At 39.6% G+C, this 24,282-nt stretch overlaps 1 protein-coding gene across 1 annotated transcript; it reads right to left on the minus strand.

The window, feature by feature from the left end:
- Nucleotides 1-887: 887 nt before the first annotated feature.
- On the minus strand, nucleotides 888-19,499 carry adgre5b.1 (adhesion G protein-coupled receptor E5b, duplicate 1). Its single transcript, XM_086034494.1, has 17 exons — nucleotides 19,113-19,499; nucleotides 14,469-14,543; nucleotides 12,842-12,991; nucleotides 12,632-12,760; nucleotides 11,787-11,930; nucleotides 11,662-11,705; nucleotides 10,332-10,442; nucleotides 10,086-10,239; nucleotides 9,895-10,014; nucleotides 9,055-9,254; nucleotides 8,725-8,883; nucleotides 7,291-7,485; nucleotides 5,293-5,510; nucleotides 5,045-5,203; nucleotides 2,669-2,837; nucleotides 2,385-2,483; nucleotides 888-2,287 (listed from the first exon to the last, which is right to left on the minus strand). The coding sequence occupies exons 1-17, from the start codon at nucleotides 19,144-19,146 to the stop codon at nucleotides 2,246-2,248; spliced, it is 2,202 nt and encodes a 733-aa protein (XP_085890620.1). The 5' UTR covers nucleotides 19,147-19,499; the 3' UTR covers nucleotides 888-2,245.
- Between the last annotated feature and the right edge of the window lie 4,783 nt (nucleotides 19,500-24,282).

The following is a 24,282-nucleotide window of genomic DNA, read 5'->3' on the forward strand; positions in this document are numbered from 1 at the left end:
CATTCCATTTATGTTTTTGAGATTGATATCTTCCATTGTTGTTTTGCATTATTTGTGGTTTTGACATAATTGTGTTCTTTCTAAATAGTTATCTTTGTCTCGGGAGTGGTTCTGAAGTACTGTACAGAATATTTAGTATAAATGTGATCTGTATGTGACGAATTAAAGTGTAATGTAGGTCAAAAATCAATCCTTTTGTTTTTAGTATATCCTTCTATTTTATTGTGTATTTTGATTTAAAAAAATACTGATAAATAATTGTGGTCAAAATATGGATATGTTTGCTAAAACTGGAAATAAAAGACATGCGACTTGAAAAGCAGTGATAATAGTAAAAAAATCCTCTAACAAACTCGTGTTTTGCGATAGATTGTCTAATATTTTTTCCTCTAATCAGCTCATTAATTCTACAGAAGAATTTAAAACATTTACATTGTTTTAATTATTATTATTATTATTATTATTATTATTATTATTATTATTATTATTATTATTATCATCACATTAATAAGGATTTGGACTCGGGCACCAGAGGGTCACAGGTCACAAGAGTCTGATTGCAGGGAAAAGTTATTGGAAATAATTGTATGAGAAATTATTACTATTAAGGTTCCCTTGAGCAAGGCACAACCGTCAGCTCAGGAATGCATTCACTGTTTGCGCACCCGATCATTCTGCCATATCTCATGCACGCTTGCATTTGTGTGATCTCTGTGGAGTGTGCAAGAAATATATACTGCACTGTGGTGTGTACACCCTGCTGTTAATAAATAAGTTATTTTCTTTTGCTCAGAAATTCCAAAACAGTTCCCGAAACAGTGCATTATATCCTGCAGATCATCTGAAGCAGAAGAGTAGAGTTCAGTTGCAATGATGTACACTCTTGATGAAGTAGAAATTTTAATAAAATATCCGGCGTGTATTCTTTTGAATGTAACAGTACCAAAACAACAATGTAGAAAAATAGGTTTATATACATCATAGTCAACCGCCAAAATCTTACATTCAACAGGTGGCAGAAAACGCAAAGCAGTACATGAATAAAAAGTGGTCACAAAAAATACAGCCAAACATTGAACTAAAGAGCAGATAAGTTGTCAAATAAACCATGAAAGGTGTTCACACGACAACATTTGAATGTAAACAAAGGTACAGGCCAACACCATTTACACAACAACCGTGTCCAACTCTTCTTTTAACTGACATGATAGGATACATTTCTATAAATTATAATAACTTCACATCAAGTCAACAGTTCTAGAAGAAGGGAAGGTTTTCAAGTCATAAAGCATGTTCAATGAAGAAAAAAGTGCGCTGAAATGTTTGAAGGCGTACGACTCCCTAGCTTGAATCTGTACAGTAACCATGAAGCAAAGCAGGGAGCAGCGACAATGACATGACAATGTGGAATATAATCCCACAAACAATTTCAATAACAGGAAGCTGCACAGTCATCAAATGAGTGGATCGAAGTTCGGTACCGCTTAAGAAATCATTTTGGAAAAATGTCCCATCAACCAGTGTCTAAAGGCAAATGCAAACCTAAATAGAGTGTTCTAAATAGCCATAAGCAATTCAAATACTTATTTTGTTTAACAATTGTATCTTAACACACTTGTTTGGTTCTGTATTTCATCACACTGACAGTCCACATGAGGTTTGCATGAACATGCCTCGAGGCACTACATGAGTTATGTTCAATATTAGTCATTGTTTTTTCTCCCATAAAACAAACCCCAGACGGTGAAATACAGTGCATGGTTCTCTCTGAATGGCCCATTGTCTTTAAACATTTTACTTGGAAAATTCTTCTAAAATGCATCCAAAATTCCATAATGTCTTTTCTCATCATAAATAAACCCAAACAATCCAAAGGGAATACAGCTTATATAATGATAAAGATATGTTCAAAATCAAGCAAGAAGAAACAACTTTCAGAGGATTTCTCCATATCCGCTATTAACCACAGGCGACTTCATGGCTGTTGAGGCCATAATACAATATTTAAAAGCATAATCACTATCAGTACAAAATGTATGACATGACAACCATATCTCTCTGTAATAGGAATTACGTTTCATCTTTTCTATTCTCATAGAACACATGCTTTGTCCTAAGCACCTGAAAGCATCATCAAGATGGCTTGGCTCATTGGTTTTAACTGAAGTAAAGGTTCATTTTGAGGATTTGAAATCTAATATTAGCTACATGTATTTTGTAAGGACGACTACAAACAGAGAGTGATTCAAATGTGGGATTCTCCAGTGTTCTGCCCACTCCGAGAACCCTGAAAGAATAGAAACAAAATATTTTTACAAGCAAATGATGATGGGTTAATGTGTGTGTGCTTGCGTGCTTGCGTGTAGAGGTCACACGACTCTTACTTGTGACTGGCTATTGGATGGATTTGTACTACTGAAGTCAGAGTATCTTTTCTTTGGCGCGCAGATGCAGGAGAAAAAGTTGTAGTATTCCTCTCTAACCTGCAGAGGGCAGCAGAAATCAATGGGGATAAATATTATACATATACTGTATACATACATACATACGTACACATACACATACACACATATATATATATATATATATATATATATATATATATATATATATATATATATATATATATATATACACATATACATATACAACACGATATGAATCCTACCTGTTTAGATAAGAGGCAGTGCATGATAAAGACCAATGCTCCCTGCAAGCTGTTTAAGATGGTGAATATGTACTCGACCACTATGTTGCCCTTGCCAAACAGGAACGCTCCAAACACCCACATAAGTCCCAGAATGCACATCTGAGCAATGGCTGTCACTGTGAAAGCTCTGCAAAGGAAATCAGAGTTGGCATGGAGGTTGACATGAATGCAACTGCAACAGTAGCTGATCATTTGCTCGTTAATGTCGGATAAGAGAGCATTATTGAATAGATTGGTGGAGAAAGTTTCACACTTGTTTACAGCTGGCTTTGAAATATTCAAATGAATGATACTGAAAAATAGATTGGGATCATTGCAGTAGTCCGACTAGTTAGTAATTTGCTTACATCAAAACAAGACCAGATGTAAATATCAAAGAACATAAAACCCTACATTACAGCACTGTAGTAAATCTTGACCGGCAAATACAAGTTACAGAAATGACTTCTTCTTCTTCTAATTAACCATTCAGCAGGGCCTTGTTTGAAAATAAAAGAAACTCTTGCCAAGTTTTAACATTATTCATTTCTGTTTTCAAAGCTTGACCTCAACACATGCATAGATCATGTGTCGTGATGTGAAAAAGTATTTATCACACTTAAAAGGGGCGTGTTTGAAATTTGCTGACAACTGCATCTAAGACCAGCAATCAGAGGAACAGTGAAGGGACATCTTAACTCGCTTTCTCATACATTTACACTCCTTTGTTAATTTTTCAATCGATTGTACATTGAAAAATAAAAATAAAACTTCAAACCGATAGCATATAGTGTTATAGAAAAACTCAATTATAAATAATTAATGCTCCCAATTTAGTAGCAATGCTAATGTCAGCTTGTAAAGACTACTCACTTTCATAATTGCATGCCATTATGAATGTTATTCAAGTCTTGCTAATATTGCCCCCTTTAAAATGTTTCATATTATCACACCAATTTTAATATCTCCTAAAGATAATCCAAGTAAATATTAAAAACACTTTCTAAATGATGATTTTATTCAGTAAGGGTGGGAAATCCAAAACTAGCAGACCCCCGGTTAAAAATGTAATTACCCCCTGAACAGCAATAACTCAAGCGTTTGTGATAACCAGTAATGAGTAGTTTGCATCGTTGTGGAGGAATTTCGGCCCACTCTTCTTTGCATAATTGTTTTAACGCAGTCATATTGAAAGATTTAAGAGTATGAACTACAGTTATGGTCATACCAGAGCATCTCAATGGGATTTAAAGCGGGTGTTTTCAGTTTTAAAACCGCTATCAATATTTGAATGTAGCCTCCCTTCACTAATCTCTCCCTACCTCGAGTCTGACCAAAGCCACACGCTTCACTGATGTGCGCAAGCAAGATTCTCAGATGTGGCCGTTCATAACGGCACGCAAGTTCATAGTTCTGATAAAATACAATACGCCACTAAATAGCAGCGCTCGCATCAGCACTGTAATCATGCCAACATTCGCCACGGCTACTTCGTTGCTAGCATGGTTTGGTTTTGTTACAGACTGTTACTATATAATACTAAATGTAATCAGTTTGAAGTTGACCTTTTTTGGAATGTACAATCAGTTAACAATGAAAAGAGGTGATAAACACACCTGTCAAGCAGAAATGTTGCTAATTTCTCATCGCTTCTGAATCCTCACATCTTGCCTGTGGTCCCTTCGCTCTACTTCTGATTGCTAATCTTATGCCCAGTTGTTAGCAAACAAGGGATGGACATTTTTATTCCAGAGGTGGATATTCCAAAATAGTCTTAGCAACATTCCTGAAACCCCAGGTCACAGATCAGAGCAAGGCAGCAGGGGTGTGCGGGTGACCGACTGTGAGTATACCCACGATCAATGTCGCTCACGCCCTCTGTCTATATTGTTCTTCCTTGGGCGTGGTGGTTTTGCCAAGAAATTTTTAAAAAATGCAAACAATCACTATGAGTCCAAAGTTGGACATGGCCAATCAAATACCTTCGGCCGTTGTTGTTGTTGTTGTTGTGCTATTCAGAGGTGACTTGCTATCCCAAGAGTGCTTGTGTTTTAGAACTGAACTTAGCTGTCCAGAAACCATATTAATAATAATGAACTCATGATTTGACATGACTTTGTTCGCTCATTTGAGTAAATACTACTTTCATTTAGATACTAAATTCTGCATTTACTTGGGTTGTCATTTTGAGATCTCAAAATTGGCTTGATGATTCAAAACATTTACGTGTGAAAAATGTGCAAAAAAATTAGAACTCAGGAAGGGGGCAAATACTTTCACCACACTGTATACACAGTATATGTGGAATGCAAACACAAAGGCAAGCGCAAAAACAAAGAAGTTGCGCTCACTGACTTTAATTTGTTGAGCTTGGACAGGTCCGGGTTGAGGCTGCTGAACTTCTGGGCCAGCTTCCAGACGGTGACGATGAAGAAGAAGACGTTGAGAAAGATGATGACGCACACAGGGCCGTAGAAGCTCCAGATGAGTCCGTCTTTGAGGGACAGCCAACAGCTGCAGTGCAGATAGGAGAATCACAGTCTTAAGTAAAAGCAGATCTCTGCTGCGTACTTAACTTTTGATCCTTTTCCAAACACACTTACTGCTCCTCAGTTCCATATCCTTTGGGTCTGATGATGGCTGATATAATGACAACAACCAAGGGCGCGCCGTAGCCGAAGAGGAATAAGTAGAGGGGCCGAATGGTGGCATTGAAAACCCGGACCACCATACGATACAGCTGCACCCCCTCAAGCAGCATCCATGCAAACACTCCCAGGAAGAAAAGATGGAGCATGGCAGCAATAAACCTGCAGCCACCCTGTAATGCAATATAAACAAATTAAGAGCGGAAGTTGCATGGAGAGCAGAGGAATGAAATGACTCCTGCTGTGTTTATACGAGCAGCGCTAACCTTATAAAGACACTCGTTTGAAGTAGACTTTGAAAATGGATGGATGGACGAATCTTGTTTGAAATTTTGCAAAAAGATAACCACAAAACTACTTCAGCACAAGAATGAGAGCGTTGAGGATGAAAGCGGTAACGTATTCTGGGTTCTTTGTGTCCTTTAAAGGTTTCACTTACAGATTTTCATAAACAATCCCCATTCACATGGGCCTGCAAAAGCAACTAAAAATACTGTAATAGCCAGGCCAGTGTCAATATGAAAAAATATCCCGGGCGGTATCCCCAAAACATTTCCCAACAACTTTGACTACCTATTTTGCTTGTGACATATGCATGCACATAAACTTCAACTGTAATGACACAAACAAACAAAAAAATGACGCAGCACCCTGATCAAAAACTTGCAATTGAGACCCGTTATTATTTGTTTGTTGTAGTGTTCAACTATGTTGTAGCTACAGATAAAGAAATTAAGGAGTATTTTGCTGTTTAATACACCATAACAGTGTATAATACATTGATAGCAGTGTAGTACAAATATCACTAGTAGTATACAAGAGTGAATTAAAGTGGAAGTCAAATTTTTTCTTTACAATATTATTTTCTATGTGCCTCCACTATTCTCAACACAGCATTTTGATTAGCATTGCGGCAGTGTAATATGAATTAAGCAAAGAAATCGAGCCGTTTTTATCCATCTCAGGGGGCCGCCATTTTGTCACTTGCTGTCGACTGAAAATGACACCACAGTGTTAACGACTGCCATAGCTATATATATATATATATATATATATATATATATATATATATATATATATATATATATATATATATATATATACACACACCAGGCACAATATTACAATAACTTGCAATATCCAATACAGGTCTACTTAATGGAAGGAATGAACCGTCTGCCTTGCTTTTTATGAACATGTCCATCATACACATTCTGTAGTGTTACTGTATTTTATTGTTGGTCATTATGGAGATACTTGGGGAGCAGAGTACTTTGTTAGGTGCTACTTAGGTGGTAAATTCCAGGAACCACTGCAACAAAGCAATTGCCAGATACTTAGAAGTATAGGAAACGAGATCGTCGCAATCTGACTGGACCTCTAGTAAATTGCTGGCATTGTTCTGTGACTTCTTGCATTGAATGCAAAATGAACCCATTGTTTGTTTATTTGTAGACATTAAGCTTTCATGTTCATGTCCACACATTTTTTGATTTCTTTAGTTTTTAGGGTTAGGGTCATTTGTATGTGTCCATGTCATTGGCCATTTGAAAATCAGTGAGTTGTAGTATCATTTTGTCTGTCAATTTTGATACGGAGGAAAAAAAAAAGAACACTACAGTTATCCAACACTCAATCTTCAAGCTTACATTTCCAGTCCGCATCTTACATATCTTTCGTCAGTCTTCCTGTTTGAATGCCACTGTTGAGAACATCATATTGAGCCAACAATTTTATGCTTCAAGTCAGTGGAGAGCCCCTTTGAACGCCATGAGCTCCTCTAATTTTGCACCGTGACGACACAAGTGTCGGTAATGTTAACACGTAGCTGAGTTCTGCTATGCAGTAAGTAAACGATGAGAGCAGCCGCTCCACAAATTCATCAAGCTAAGACCTCAATCAGGTCATTGCCGTCCATGGAAACATTGTCACTGTCCACTTGGGCAAACATACCTCAGGTTTTGTTTGGAAAATGCCGGCCAGGAAGATGAGGTCAGCGATGAAGAGGCAGATACAAAGATGCAAGTGGATGGTTGTGCGTGTCCCGTGTATGGAGCGGCAGAACTTGAATGTCAGGATGCAAACACTCAGACACAGCAGGGAGAGGATCAATCCGATCTTTGTTATCAGCCTGATCGCAAAGGATTGCTGGGGGCGAGGGGGAAATCCAAAATTTCAAAACCATTTCACATCATTATACATCTGCGTGTTGTTTAATATTTTTTGCCACCGTGGGAAATGTAAATTCGTACTGGTGATCTATTTTGTATACTGTAGTATAGCACATAGCGTTCACACCAATCACGGGTATGATGGCCTCATTTCCTTAAAGGGGAAGTCAACGCAAACATTTTTGTTTCAAGAATATGTTTCCTGCTTTCCTTCTTCCTTCCATCTCTCATTTCTTTCTCTTCCCTTGATTAAATATTCTTTGGATTTCACTGGGTCATTGTAACCCTTCGCCTGTACTCTGTCTCTGCTAGGCTTTTTGGCATTTTGGTGTTTTTCCCTTCAAATTAAGATAAAATATGAAACAGAATATTGTTAAAATCAGAGAGATCTATGTATGACATGTGTATCTATGTATTATATTATTTAAAACTTACTTTATTCAAAAAGAAACATCATATTGTCACTACCGAAACCATTATGCCATTCGGTAGCGACGTTTTATGATAGTTGTTGACAATGCTCAACAATGCTAGGCACAATGTGGCTACCACAGACAGCTTTGAGCATGTGTACAGCGATAGAAAACAGTACATTTAGCATTAAAATCAAAAGTGCTCATTTTATTGCCGAAATGAGGTGTTCGGTAGTGACGGTCCTAAAAACCACATGCTGATTTTCAGACTTTGGAGGGCACAGAACTTAATAATGCTGTCAACTAATTACTCGCCATGTGGCCAGTGATGAACATGAAGGTAATGTCTCTTACTGGTGAAATTTCTGGGGGGTGTGGCTAAAACCAAGCCCTGCCTACAGACAAATACTCTTTGCGTTTTGGTAGTGACATGAAAAGTTGGGACAGGTTTTTTTTTCATAAAAACTTCTCATTTGAAAAAATCTACAAAATCAATTTAAATCTTTCACCATACATTTAAAAGCAACCAAAATGTTCTATTAAAGTAAAGTATTTTGTAAATTGGCAAAAATCTTCTACATTTTTTTTTCATGAGTTGAAATTTAGTTAGAGATTGGGAACCACCTCCCAATAGGAAGTGACATAGAAAAGATGACTTTTTATACATTCAATTTAATAGTATCTCAATTAATGCTTAATGCCCAATTAACACTTCATTGTTTTTTAAAATTTGATTTTCATTGCGGGACAGCAATTTCAACCAATTGGGTAGAATGGCTCATATAGGGTGTGTTGTTTCTTACATCGACGGGATAGTGAGCCATCAGCACGGCGAAACTGCTGAGATGTTCACATCGACACACTGTGTGCGTGGCATTGGATTTCTGTTGACGGCAACCATCTGTGGCCCAGGCACCTCCGTCGTTCCAGTAAGCACAGATGTAGCTCGCTTCCAATTTGTTCTAAACCACACAAGCAAAACCATAAGATCTCTCACTTTACCACATCGGCACAGCTCGTGATTGCATTGACTAAAGCGGGGCGAGCGAGACCTAACATGTGCCAATTTCTGCCACGCTCAGAAGGTTCTCTGCTTGAAACTCACTTGAAGCACCGGTGTTAAGAAGACAAACCTGGAGATGTTTGAGTGTGACGATGACCGGCTGGCTCAGGTTGTGAGTGGATGGGTTAGACACCACGACAGACACAACCCGGGAGAAGATTTTGAAAGTCGGTTCAATGCCATCTTTTTCAAAGCCTTGGAGCTTGTCAAATGAGTGGTTAACAGATCTCTCCAGGTTATGGTAACTCAACAAGGCAGCCATAGCGAATCCTAGAAGAAGATGCAATCAAATTAGATATGTTCGTTACTTATATTTACATATACACATATGTATATATATATCTTCATTTTCTACTTCAGTTTTCATGTTTGTGATTTATATGGCTTCAGTATTGTTGCATTTACAAAGTAGATGCAGATGGATGTTGAAGCATAGCATTAAGGGAACATTAACAATAATTGTCTGTAGCACGTGTCCTCATGAGGACCACCCAGGATCTGAAGCCTATCCAAGCCGACTTTAGATGAGTGGCGGGACCCCCCCCCCCCCCCTTGGACTGGTCACCGATCAATCTCGGGCACGTTCCAAAACAAGAAATAACAAATGGGGACTTATGTACAAGAAATAAACTTGTGCATCAAAGTAGCAAAGTTAGTGAAGGACATCATTTTCATTTTTTCATGAGTTCCAAGAAACGATGTTAAAGAGATGGCACATGAACCAAAGAAAACACCTTTGCATTTTAGTGATAGTCTCGATATTTTTTTTTCGACAATATGCCATCAATGGAAATAAGAAATGTGTGCCACAAATGTTGTTTTTTTACTTGCAAACAATTTGCCCTTGGCAGAGATATGTTGTGGTGATTATTTGTATTTACGGCAAATGGTAAGGAAAAAAAAAGCTTACCGGGATATGTTCCTGTTCCGGCTGCCGTTGTCCAGTCGGTGTCAAGCGCTGAGTTTTCAGTCCCCAGATGAATCGGACCAGTGGGCGGAGACCTTCCCCTCTGTACTGCAATCTCCACAGCTACTCAAAAAAACAGTTCTGTTCAATTGGACGGTCCTGCCGTTGTATCGCACCGGCAAACTGAGTGTTACCTGTCTCGTTGGAGCCCATTGAGGTGCGGTTGCCGCTGAGCTGCGGGCCAATAAGCCTGATGGAGTTTTCCATTGTGCTTAGCAAGCCATACATGTCTTCATTTGCGTCCACATGGACTGATGACAAGACGGTCTCCGATGCTGTCAAAAGTCTCTGCGCGTGTTGTACCACCAAGGATGAGGGACTGAGAGTGTGTTTTTGGAGACCGGCATGTGTCTACATGTGCTTTGTGTTTGCTTTCTGACCTCCAGTAGCGCATCTCCATCAGCCTTGCCTCCATTGCTCGTATTTGGGTTCGACAGAGCCATGCAGCTGTTTCTCATTATGGACAGCAGATCTGCCAAGCCACTGTAATGCTGAGAAAGGACACAATAATAACTCTTTTCAGCTTTCAAAATATGCACTTGGATTTATACCTAAAATAACACCAGGGGTCCAATGTGTAAATAAAGAAAGTCCCCCTTCCCTCTTAAATGTTACACTACACTGATCTGCGCTGTTAACATGATAAGAGAAACAATAGAAAGATTGGGTTTATGTTTGTAGACAAGGGCAGGTTTTTTTCAATATTTTCCTGATGACACATATTCTCACAAACAAATTATATATGGAACAACATTACCGTTATTGCTCATTTGTTGCGGACAAAAAAGTGTATAACTACTGTGCTCACAGTGACCCCCAACATACTCGGGGGGGCCCCCCAGAAAGCCTTCCTTTTTTATCCCCCGCCATCAATGTCCCTGGACAAGACCACCACGGTGCCTCACAGGTCTGGAGTTCCAATCTCAGCTGCAGTCTTCCTGTGTGGAGTTCACATGTTTTCCCTGTGCTTGTTTTTTTTTTTTGGGGGGGGGGGGGGGGTACTCTGGCTTTCTCCCACATTCCAAAAACATAAAGGTTAGGTTAGCCGAAAAATAGGACCGGGCACACACCAAGCAGTGCGGCTGAATGAGACCGGAAAAATAGAGTTGCTGACTTTTCACACCGACTGCACATCTACCGGCGCAATGCAAAGGAAAAACTGCGACCCTGTTTTGAGTTGTGAGGCTCCGTCTTGTATATACAATCCACCATCTTGTATTATTTGTTATTGAACGACAAATTGCAATCGTACAGGAAGAAGGTGCAGCTTGGTGGCGCTGCAGTGGCCGCCGTCCGTCCGGGTCTGATTTTCGCTTTGAATTGTACATTTGTGCCAACGATTGGTCGTCAGAATGTGCCCTCTGATTGACTGGTGACCAGTCCAGGGTGTTTCTGTCCCTCGGTCAGCTGGGATTGACTTCACTTCACCCGAACATGGCGGGAGGACGCAAGCTGTATAGAAAGTGAATGGACGCACGTTTCCGCGGTGGTATGGTTTAAAATGTATAACCTGATTTTTATACCTGTTTCTGTTTTCATGTACCTACTGTGACCTCATGCCAACACACCCATCAACATAAAAAGGCAATATAACATAGTAAGCGAACAACAGCAGAGGACTTGTTTTCCATTCTTTTCAACAGAAATGGCACAGTAACAGTACATAGCAAAATGTCACTGAACTGTAATGAAAATGAGCCAGTGCTTTACCTGCGCAGGTACACTTCTGACATCAAAGTTTTCGCAATCCAGTTCTAGAGGAAAAAGGTGACATCTTTCAATTCAAGCGTGCAGATCTCCCGGCCCGGCCAAAAAATACAGATGCAAACACTCACTCGAGCATGGAGTCCTTTCATTGCCATAATTAGTGTATCCTTTCGCACACTTGCACCAGTAACTCCCATTTACATTTTTACAACTCCCTTTACTTCCGCAGATGTCTTCTTGTCGATTCTCAGCTTCCTTACATTCATCGATGTCTGAGGGGAACAGAAAGAGACATACAGTTACCAATCCCACAATCACTGCACAACCTGGTTAGGTTAGGTTAGGTTAGGTGAGGTGAGGGTTACTTCATCTCTTTATAAAAACAACACAGAGATGCTACATGTGACGTTGCTCTTCAGGACTGTCAGAATTTAGCTTGGAGAAAAGCTGCGTCCAATGTTCTTTTTTTCCTTTTCAGTACGAGCACTATAAAACTAAAACAGAGAAACTATGTTTTATCTCTCTTCTTTTTTTTTTTTTCAAAACAGGTATTATGTATAAACATAAAATTTACTTTTTCGTGTGCACAATCAAATAAGATTGAATATGAGAATATCAAATGTATCAAACAGTCTTCCTTCTTACAGATTGTAATGTTTTGATCGGGACTCTCAATCGTACATCAACGTGTGCAATTGAACACCACCCAGTCTGCCGACCATCCTGCTCATGTTCTTCTGGTTGTTTTTCTACTAAACGAGGTTAAAAAAAGCAGTTGGTCAGCAAATATCAGCTAGTAAGCCTGAGCTTCCTCCATCTAGGATTAAAGACTTGCGCTTGCTATTCTAAATCATCTTGTGTAATTGAGTCAATTCTCCAACTTCCATCCACCAATCCCAGCATCAATCCTGTGTGGTCATGAAAGCTTTGCTCTGACATAAGAGGTGAACCCTTAAAATGACACGGCGATTACCTATGCAGTCTCTTTTTGTGCTGGTTTTGGTGTAACCAAATTGACAGATACACCGAAAGCTTCCAATCAGGTTGATACAATCAGCCATGCGACCACAGACCTGGATGTCAGAGCCACACTCGTTTTTGTCTAATGGAGGAACACAAATAAGACGTGAGCGGGGTGAGACAGAGAAACACATCACTAGTCGGCCCTGTCGGGTTCGCTCACCTTGACACTGTCCATCAACCCCGGTGAAGTTAATGTTTCCGTTAATGTTCCTGAAGCCAGGAAGGCACTGACAGTAGTAGCTGCCATTTGTGTTGAAGCACTGTGTGTGCTTACCACATAGTCCTGGAGTATCCTGACACTCATTCACATCTGGACATTTGGAGGAAAGTTGGATTGGGGTTAATTATAAATGTACCATGTGGTGTTGGCAGAGTTGTACTGCAAAAAGCCGCTTCTGGCATTCATGTTTTGAAGACCTTTAATAATTTGCTGGTCAATAGAAAATTGTAATCAGAGATGGCTTTATGTCTCGCTAAATGTATTTTTGATGGCAATTTAAAAATGTCTTGACTTTTTTACTAGCAGATCAGGGTTTGGACACACTTTCATTTTTTGTGTTTTAGTTTGATATATGAAAGCTTGCGCAGTATGGATTTGACCTTTTTGACTTTCAGGGGAAAAAAATCAATTTGTTGCTGAACCTAACTCTTAATTCATAAATATTACTAAATATTGGGGATGTAACGATTCACTGAAGCCCAGATTCGATTCGATTTTTATTTTCAGTTCCCGATTTTCGATTCGATTCGATTTTCAAAAAATCACTACCATGATTGTCTCTGTGCGCTAGTGCGGTGCTGCAGCCATCCACAAACGCAATACACAATGATGTTTGGTGCAAGCGCATAATTTGATCTACATATTTAAAATGTGCTATGCATCTGGAATGGAAAAAAAAATTACAGATATTTTTTTAGCACTCTAAATTAACATAGTCTAATGATCTAGGTATGTTGTCTTTTGTTAGGTGTTGCTGTATATGGTTTGTGAGTGCTGAGATGTTCAAGTTCGAGTGGTCTCGATTCAAAACGATTATTCGATTAATCGGTTCAAATCGATTTTAATCGATTTTTGATTCATCGTTACATCCCTACTAAATATATTAGTATATTAAATATGATTCTATTGTTATTATATCATTATCATTATGAAAACCTGATGTGATAGAGCAGGGGTGGCCAAGTCCGGTCCTCAAGAGCCACAATCCAGCCTGTTTTAGGTTTATCCCTACGGAAACACACCTGTTTCAAATGATCAGCTCATCAGCAAGATTTGCAAAAGCCTGATAATGAGCCTGATGATTTGAATCAGGTGTTTTGCCGTAGGTATAAACCTAAAACTGGCTGGATTGTGGCTCTTGAGGACTGGACTTGGCCACCCCTGTGATAGGGAAATAGAATGGCAGATTCAGAATCAGAGTGAAAGAAAATCTTTTTTTGTTCACTTGCATGTCTGATTTAAAAAGAAAATTAAATATTTGGTGACCAGTGTAATCTCAAATTCAGTTATGATCCAGAAAGTGTCGCATTTTTACATTTACCACAGTTAACCTCTACAGTATTTACACTTGTATGAGTTAAAGTGAAAGATAAAAAAGTCACTTCAAAAATGTCTCCTAAAGTTAATAAATAATTTACGATGACAATGACTATGTTTGTAATTTATGTTGATGCATCGCTTATCCTAAAACAACGCCATTGAGCTTTTCCACACCACTCTGGAGTTTCATAAGATATTAGCAACCTTAGGCAAATGTATACGAATTAATCAGAGTCATATTCATTACCAACACATGTGCTTCCTTCCTTGTTCTTGCCACTGTCACACAGAGGCATGCATCTCTTGAGTGTGCACATTAAACCTGCAGGGAAAGCATGAGAACTGTTAGTTTGTAAAAACAAAACAATTTTCTATCGCATCTCCTCCGTCCCGTTTGGGTGACAAGTGAGCTAGTGACAATCCCATCTGACATTGGGCGAGAAGTATGTACCCAGAAAAAAAAAAAATACAATTAAGGGGAGAACATGGAAAACTCCACACAGGAGAGCATGAGTTAAGATTCAAACACAGAACTTTCGACTGTGAGGCAGATGTGCAACCCGCTCCCCAATGGAAAACAAAACTGGGGAAATAATTCGTGTTCACTTCAAGGTGGGATTTAGTTTCTGGATAGCAAAGCAGTTTTATTGATCTTCCTTCCTCCTTCCTCGTCTTAAGTCCTTTCAGCTGTGTCAAATTGACCCTGTGTTGTGTCATTTGACTTATTTACTGGTTGTTATGGTGATCACTGCTTCCGTGCGTGAGAGAAGAGCAGATAACACCCCACATAATGTAGGACCTCATAATGCTGCAATTTAGTTTTGTTCAGCTTCATTATGTACGCGCTAAAGTTGTATGGCATGCAATAATCAATCAATGCAGGACTAGAAAGCTGGACTCTATTGAAACTTCAGTTTGAACAGATACTGTGTGTACTTACAAGTCGATGTAAACAAAACAATGTTGAAAACAAAAGATTGCAACAATTGCTCGCAGCTAATTACACCAGCGCTGTCACGAGAGATTTTGAAAATGTGTGATTTTGAGGTTCTGGGGTTTTCCTTTCCAATAAGTGGAAGTGGAGACATGTTAGCCGTCATTGTCATGGACGTGAACGACAGTTATCATGTGGCATCAACGCGGGAGTCTTTCTTGTGAAACTACTTGCATACAATGTGTAATGTCCTGTTCCTCTCAGACGCTAGCGCAGTTGTTGTTAAAGTTAGTTTCACCCTCGCTTTCACAACGACGTGCAATACGTTCACAAACAAAGCCTATTTTATGAGGAGGGGCCTACTGATGTCATGGTTAAGTTGAGAATTGTAATTATGGTGCATGTTTTGTGTTACTTAGAATGCTTGCAACCATGACAACCTCCCCCAGCCCTCATACACTAGATTAGCCACACGACGGGCATATAACACAGAATATGTTTGTTGCACACACAGCTCCCCCCCCCACCCCTCATCCACAATGAGCCCCCTGTTTGCGGCAGGGCTGAAGCTCCCAGTGCCCCAGTGAAGATAAAACCAGAACGAATTTGAAAGTAAGTGTGCCAAACGGCGTGCCCGCCTCCAAATCCAGGCCCGAGAGCAAACTGCGTGACTTTGTGTCGTGTCTGCAGTTGACGTTCATTCACCAATCAGAACAATGTATGGATTAAGATGAACTAGGTAGTCCCCGCATTTCTCATTTCTTCACACTTGATTGTATTGGATTTCAGTTCTGTTACTCTTGCAACCGCACGTAGTGCCAAAAGTTCACCTATTAATCGCGTGTATGATTGTGTGACTCATAGTCCTAATCCCAAGACTAAAACTTTCACTTTGAGAAAAAGTCATATGATAAATAGTCCCCGTCAGTCACATGCTGACCAAGCCACACCGATGTTCCTCCCACACACAAGTGCTTCTTTTTTTGTCCATAACTTGAATTTTACACAATTACAATTATTTTTTTTACAATCACAATTACAATAACAATCACTATAAAACATGAACAAGCTCCCGCGTACACAGAATTTTTAGGCATTGTCTGATCCATGTGAACGTATTTGTGTTTATACAAGACATCGCAGACAGACACACTTCCACTTTTTAATGGCGGCTTCTTAAAATGAGAGACAGTGTGAAGGACGGGAAACCAAAAGGAATTGCATTGGTGACCTCATGTTACATTTCTATTGTCATCATATTTTACAAATAAATAGCTGTGCCATGAGTTGTCATGACAACTATTATACAAACAGTAAAATACTGGGTTTTTTAAAAATTATTTATTACCAGATTATTTCATAAAAGAAGCAAACCATTTATTTTTTTGCAAGAAGGGAAATCCTATTTACGCTCCTGTATCATTCATGAAAATGGCAAAACACTGGTATTAATTTTTTAAAAAAACGTTCAAAGTAACCATTTGTCAAAATGTTCCATATCAAAAATAATCAATGCACTTTCTCCATGCAGGCACCAATTGGCCTAAATGTTTTGCCTACGATTATACAATGTTATAAGTTGGCAGGATCCTTTTGAACGCAAATAGTTGCACCTCCTCGAAATTGTCAGCCGAATTAATAATTTTCTAAAGTTAAAAACAAATTGAAATAATGAATATACTGTTTTACTTCTCTTGGATATAAATAATTTTGGCCTTAACTGTATATACGCGTGCACATCACATGGACATGCAATAAGTGGCTCTTTTTAATGTTATAAAAACCAAAAAGTGCCCAAACCCTCTATTCCAAACCACTTGGAAATTATGGGTATGGTCGTGGTCTCGTGGCAAAAAATATATCTTGCACGATCAGCATATAGGCGGCACGGCGGATGATGGGTTAGTACATGTGCCTTACAGTACAGAGGTCTAGGGTTCGAATCCGGGCGGGCCCCGGCCTCCCTGTGTGGAGTTTGCATGTTCTCCCCGTGCCTGTGTGGGTTTTCTCCCGGTACTCCGGTTTCCTCCCACATTCCAAAAACATGCACGGTATCTTAAATGTGCTCTCTAAATTGTACCTATAGGTGTGATTGATTGTGAGTGTGAATGGCTGTTTGTTGTTTGTTGGTCTCTATGTGCCCTGCAATTGGCTGGCAACCAGTTCGGGGTGTACCCCGCAACCTTTGTGAGGGATAAGTGCTTTGGCTGGACGGATGGACGGATGGACAATCAGCATATAGCACATGACTGCGAATGTATGGTTGCAGGACTGGTTTGTTTGTCCGCGTGAAGCTTGTTGCGACCCAACATAATGCAGGATAGTGCTTGACTTTGTTCAACATTTCATACTCATGAGAATTGCAGGACAAAATATAATCGTGTATATTAATCCAAATGACATATTTTGTCTTTACAACCACGCAGTAGAAAAGCTATTCTATAAGAACAGATTTTCAAATTCAGCTACCGGTCTATAAATCACTGAATGGTTTGCGTCCTGAATACAGGAAGGAAATGCCAATTGAATATAAACCCAGTAGGGCTCTGAGCTCTGCAGACACAGGTCAATAAGTGGAGCCCAGGTTTCAAAGCAAACATGGCATTTAGCTCTTATTGCTGCACACAAATTGTATAAATTGCCAGTGGAAGTGAAGTCAGCATCAAGTATAAATGCTTTTAAATCCAGATTATAAACATAGCTTCTTTTTTTTTCCATTCCTTTGATTAAGGTCTTTTAAGAGTTTTTAAAATCAATTTCACTCAACGGTCTTTTGGTCATTTCAGAAAGCTACTTTTCGTTTCTTTCCTTTGCTTTTACATGTCTTTCAAGGGGAAGTCAACCCAAACATATTTTTTTCAACAATATGTTCTATGCACTATTTGAAACAAGGCATTCTGATAAATATTGGATACTGAAATACTGAAATACTGAAAAATGACATCACAACTGCTCAGGGCTCAGGTAACGGCTAATACGGCTGACCTGTTTTCCGAAGCTGAGCCGCGATTGGTCGTTATCTGAGCCCTGAGCAGTTGTAATGTAATTTTCAGTCGACAGAAGTGACAAAATGGCCGCCCCTGAGACGGCTAAAAACTGATTAAAAACTCTTATTCCACAAACGCAATATTAATCAGAATGCCGTGTTTCAACTCGTGGGCCTGCTGGGAACATATTCTTGAAAAAAATATGTATGGGTTGATTTCCACTTTAAATCTTTTGGTTGCAAATGCGTTTAAATGTTGTCAATATATATTGTCTTAGTCATTTCATTAAGCCACTTTTGTACTTTCTGCGCTGATGATGTCTTCGTTCGTTCTGTTTGTAATGCTTTTCGATGTTGCGCTTTTGGTTGTGTGAGGCACATTGAGTTGACCTGTGTATGAAATAGAAATGCTATAGAAGTAAAGTGGCCTTGCTTTGCCTATTCCTTCACTAAGATTAGTTTTTATCGAGACTGTCAGAGAGGCATTAATTTAACAGTGTGGTTTTGGGTTTGCGGTGGTACGAAACTCTGCAGCATCATACTGAGAGAAGTTTCTAATTTTGGAGTTACATATTGGTTGACACACTTCAGTATGATGTAGTATCACAATATTAATGCAATGGTGATCTTTTTCAGGATTATTTATAAATATATAAATACGTACATACAGTACAACAACACACAGTCAACATGTATTTAGGTCTGACTCCATTGCCGTAGCTTCTAGCGGCTCAGTCTTACAAGGTGTGACCAGTGTGACACTTTGTCATAGCAGTGAGCGCATTAACACGGGATTGTCTGGCTGGAAATGAAACACTGACTCAATTAAATCGAATTAATTGTTCATGAAGTAAATGCTGTTAAAGGGAGAACATTTAATAAGCCCGTTGTGCTTTTTTTTTTTTTTTTATTCCTTTTCATGTCTTCACACTGTCAAACAGTCACACACAGAAGAATTATGAATGACTTACCAAGAAAAAGCAGAAGCTCTTTTCCTCGGCCCATGTCCAAACAATAAAGCTGCAAACTGTTTGATAAGAATGAACTGAAGTCCTCGCAGAGGTTCACTGGAATTTAGAGTGTTTAGACTCCACAAAAGAGGCGGCACAAAGAGAAACTCCGGAGACTAGTGTGAGTGCGCGTGAGTGTGCGTGGGTGCGAGTGTGTCTGTGTGCGCATGAGAAACACCACCAGCTTTTTCCCTCTCAATCTGAGCACGCCTCCTCTGGGCCTCCCCCAACCCTCCTTTTCTCCCTCCTTCTGTCTCCTTTCGCACACACGCAGTCTTTCCCTTGTCACTTTTTCCCTTTCTCTCCACCTTATCCACACGAGAGCAATTCTCACACTGGCATCGTATCACGTTGCCTGCATAGACCGCTTCTGTGTCCCCCCCTGCCTACACACAACTCTGTGTGCTCTATTTCAGGATCCTACTGGCCTCGCTCTCATAGGACAGAGGAGGCGGCTAGCTGAGTCTGAAGCGGATGATGACTCACGCTCATGCTAAACAGCTGCTTCTTGACTTCCCAGTAAACAATCTTACGTCCCTTCCCAAACCCCCCCATCCTCCATCTCCGCCTCCTTGCCCCTAAACATTTGTGTTTTCACCCAGTGCCTATGAAGATCCGGCATGTTTTCCCGGACCCCACACACAAGAAGCAGAAATTCAAAAACGCAGACAGAATGGCCTCGGCTAAAGTCGGACCACTTGAAAAGGTCACCAAAAAGTGGTGGTTTCGCTTAAAAAAGAGTGGCCGTTCTTCTGGGAGGTCACTTTAAGTATGTATGACACAGTGGCCGCCGGTCTATAGAGGGTAGTAGGGCGTCGCCCCACCACGCATGGTGATCATCACATTACTTTCCTATAAGTCAAAAATAAGATCCAAATATTGAAATGTTTTGAAATGTATCGCTGTTTTTAAATAAGCAGGGTTCATAGTGTATACTTTTGGATGGGTAACATTGTTTTGTTCATCTCGGTTGTCTGATTTAGTGATGCACCTACACTCTGGCGCACACAAATCATTACCCAGTGACTCTCTGTAAAAGTTGGATCCTTTAATGGAATAGGTAGGACCATGGTGGGGCGCTACATTCCAGCAGAGGACATCACAACTGCGGCAGACACACCACTTCCACATTCTGTGTTGGCATGTCAATTTACGGCTGCGTCGAGATCATCATTGATCACTCGCTGTCTACTGGTGTTGCTAATTAATCCCACCGTATACCTGCAATTTTGATGGTGGGTTGCGAACACTGGTTGCTAGCTTGTTATCATGCTGTTACTTAATACAGACAAGTGTTTCTGTGTGTGTGTGTATGCGTGTGTTTGTACGTGCGGGGGGTGGGGGGGGTTGCGCGTGTGTGTGTGTGTTTCCTCGGTAATTACAAAATGTTGCAAATGTGATTAAAATGTCAGTAATGTCTTTCTCTGTGTGATTGATTAGTGTGAAAAAGATATAACAGATACAATAGTAAGTTAGTGAACCTCCCTTGCAAAACCTTAAAGCGGAAGTCAGCCCAAACTAGTCAATGCAAGCCCACTAGTTGAAACAAGGCTTTCTGATGAATATTGCGTTTGTGGAATAAGAGTTAATCCACCCATTTTTAGCCATCTCCGGGGGTGGCCATTTTGTCACTTCTGTGGACTGAAAATGACATCACAACTGCTCAGGGCTCAGGTAACGACCATTCACGGCTGACCTGTTTTCTGAAGCTGAGCCGTGATTGGTCGTTACTTGAGCCCTGAGCAGTTCTGATGTCATTTTCAGTCGACAGGAATGACAAAACGGCCGCCCCCTGAGATGCCTAAAAAGGGGTGGATTTTGCTGCTTAACCCATATTCCACAAACATAGTATTAATCAGAATGCCGTGTTTCAACCCGTGGGCCTGCTGGGAACGTATTCTTGAAAAACATATGTTTGGGTTAATTTCCACTTTAAGAGTGCATTTGCGAGTTTGTTTGACTGAGACAGGAAGTCTTAATGAACGAAGTTGGAAAAAAAGTAAATAATTTTTTTTTTCATTTTCACATACTTTTTTTCAACTTCAAATTGTACAGGTCACTTTTGTTGTAGGTTACTTTCATTGTGTTGTGTTTGAATGTTGTTGTGTTGTGGCATTATGCCTTTGCTGTGGGAGTGGGATGGGACAGGAGTGAAAATTCACTCCCGTGTCATCCTCTAATTCCGATGCATTTTATTGGCTAGCAGTCCGAGAATTGGATTTAAAATAGAAAATGATGTATACGGTGTCCTGGCTTTAAAGGTAGAAACACGCAACAGCACTCCTTACTTTAGTGGTAGAAACGCGGAAATGCGCTCCCGGCCATAATGGGTTAAATGTGCTGTTTTTAAAATGTTTCAAGCTTGTGGGTGAGGTAATATTTTTTTTCCACTATTGTTTCTCTGTATCGTGGATTGTCAACTGTTGTGCTGGGTCTGAAACCTTTTCCCCCATGAATTCATCGTATTGCATTCTGCCTCACTCCTGTTTTAAAAGGTTCCATGTGCATTACTTGTCACTTGTGTCATTTCTTTGTTGATTTCTCTTTGTTTTGGCATCTGCCTCCCTTCCCTTCCCTTGACCTCCTCTTCACTTGCTTGAAGTCACATAGTCTTTTTTTCTAGCCTTCTCTTTTTGCTTTCCCTTCGTGCTCCACTTTCCTGTTTCTTTCCTTGTATTCAGAATTGTGTACATACTCATTCTCAAACTCATAAGTAGCACTTTTTATTAGACTGGTATTCACGTAACGTTTTTAGTCTGCCTTTAGTTCTAACTGGTCAAAAATCACCACAAAATTATCCATTTTAGCTAAGGTGGACACAGATCCAATGAACAGGATTTTGGATGAGTTCAATTGAAATTGAGAAAATCGGACAACTATTTTCTGATTTCATGCCTCAACTGACTGGTGACCTAGTCCATGGCGTACCACACAGTAGTCCGGGTGTAATCAGAGTTTTACTGAAGATATGATTTTCAAGGAAAGTTTTACTTGGAGGGAGGGTGGCAATAACAAAGCGAATTGGACTAAGATAGAGCCTTGGGGCATACAAGTGAAAATGGTGGATGGGATTTGCATGATTTAAATTGAATGATGTGAGTGTGCTCGGACAGGCAGGACTTGAACCAGTCAAGATAGTGAGTAAACCTATAGTCAGTTGCCACGAGGCTTCAATATAATGGTCAAATGCCAAGCCTCAGGCTAATATGTGACTCAGTATTAGTCTTGTTCAATAATAGCAATGGAGAACTACAGAGTGCTGTGTTTTCCTTCACATGAAATGGAAATGAAACTTGAAATGCATCATGGGTACTTTAATTTTGTTCAGTTTATTCTTGGGCTGAATATTTGGTTGGATAGCATACCGAAGCCAGTAAGGCCTTCACAGCAACAACATCACATTATGCAATATTTCCATTCCTTTTTTTTTTTTTTTTTAGTGCATACATATACAGTCATTGTGTATTTTCATTTCCTCCATAATGTGAAGGAATTAATGGGGGTTAAATAGTATACATATTTGTATTCTGCCACAGTCCTTCACTGAACCAGCATTTTTGTTGTTTTAAAAACAAATGTGTTTGTATGTGTTATACTTCCTGTGTGGTATTGGCTGTTGTCATCTCATGCTGGTGCTGATTTTGTTTGTCAGTGGGTTCCGTCTTGACTCTATGTACTTTTGCTTTCATTAACTTGAGGAATATTGTCATTCCTGGGTCAAAGTACTTATCCAAAACATTCAAACAGAGAGAAATGTTCCATCTACTTTGGTACGAATGCATTGAGTGTCGACTTGTCTATAAGCCCATTCTCCCACAAACTTAACACTGAGGCTGGATTTCCTTAACATGGTTCAAGTGACACAATACAGATTTGTTTTATTTGCTTGTTTTTTTCCCAGACCTCTTCTAAATGTGAATAAAACATCTGATACATACATACCAGGTATCTGCAAATGCAACGGTGGTGTAAATGAAGAGAAATATGAGCTAATCAGTGACTTAACGCACTTCTGCCAAGAAAAACAAATAAACACGAAGAAGAAAAAAACACCCAATCTAAACTACTGCAAAACTTTCCAAGGTATGCATCTGCCAACCATCCTCAAAATGGGGATATCAGGTAAATGACCAATAACCAGGTAACTGCCAATCACGGCTCAGCTTCAGAAAACAGGTCAGCCGTGATTGGTCGTTACCAGTAGTGACAAAATGGTCGCCCCCCCAGAGATGGCTAAAAACGTGTGGATTAACTCTTATTCCACAAACGCAATATTTATCAGAATGCCTTGTTTCAACTAGTGAGCCTGCATAGAACACATTCTTGAAAAAAATATGTTTGGGTTGACTTCCCCTTTAAATAAGGAAAAATATTGCATACAGTGGCCAGTGGAGGAAGTAAACCAAGCCAAGTAAACCTTAAACCAACGGTCAAAAGAATAAATCCAAGTCAACTATATTAATGTAAGATGTAATACTCATATTAATAATGTATGTTTATTTCTATTTTATCAGAATTGGGCATTTGAACCTGTAGTGTAAATCCAGCATGTGTAATCAAGCTGCCCTCGGCTGTTCACAATTCTAACCAATAGGCTCCCACCTGAGTCTTGTCTGCTTAATTCTAATGAACAACAATCAGTCCATGAGTTTTTATCTTGACTGTTTTGCTAAGTCTTGGGACTACACTTAAGCGCTCTTGCTCAATAAAAAAAAAAAGGGTGTTTTTCAAGTATATGCAGTTTCTCCACATGATGCAAGACAAAGTGCATAAACACAAAGATGTGCAGCACCTGTGAGGGAGAGAACTGAAAACCAAAAGTAAAAAACAAAAAGTGGGGGGAAAAGAAGGAGTTGAATTCTGAATTCTGAATTCTGGAACAGTAAGAGTGTCAGCATGCAGAAACAATTTGACCTCTAAATGATGTGAATCGCTGGTATCTTATCTGTCCTTGTTACACAGAACCAAGTAACAAGTTTTCTTATCAAGTGACTTAAATACTCTCAGCCTTTCTCTCCATCCAGTGAGAGAAAAATAAGCTAGCCCTCTTTCATCTGTCCATCTCTGTGCCTGTAGCATAATCATCATAATCATATTTCTGTTGATTGAAGGCCAGACATGCGGCGACTGG

The sequence above is a fragment of the Filicampus tigris genome, chromosome 6, assembly GCF_054856515.1.
Source record: "Filicampus tigris isolate MCC_2025a chromosome 6, RoL_Ftig_1.0, whole genome shotgun sequence".
NCBI lineage: Eukaryota > Metazoa > Chordata > Actinopteri > Syngnathiformes > Syngnathidae > Filicampus > Filicampus tigris.

What these genes read in the sequence shown, in the direction of transcription:
- adgre5b.1 (XM_086034494.1), bottom strand. Translation starts at nt 19,146, where the DNA reads ATGGGCCGAGGAAAAGAGCTTCTGCTTTTTCTTG. An exon ending in GGTTGATGGACAGTGTCAAG is followed by an intron (nt 12,761 to 12,841) that starts GTGAGCGAACCC and finishes TTCCTCCATTAG; the next exon opens with ACAAAAACGAGTGTGGCTCT. An exon ending in TGGCTCACTATCCCGTCGAT is followed by an intron (nt 7,486 to 8,724) that starts GTAAGAAACAAC and finishes CCTCGCCCCCAG; the next exon opens with CAATCCTTTGCGATCAGGCT.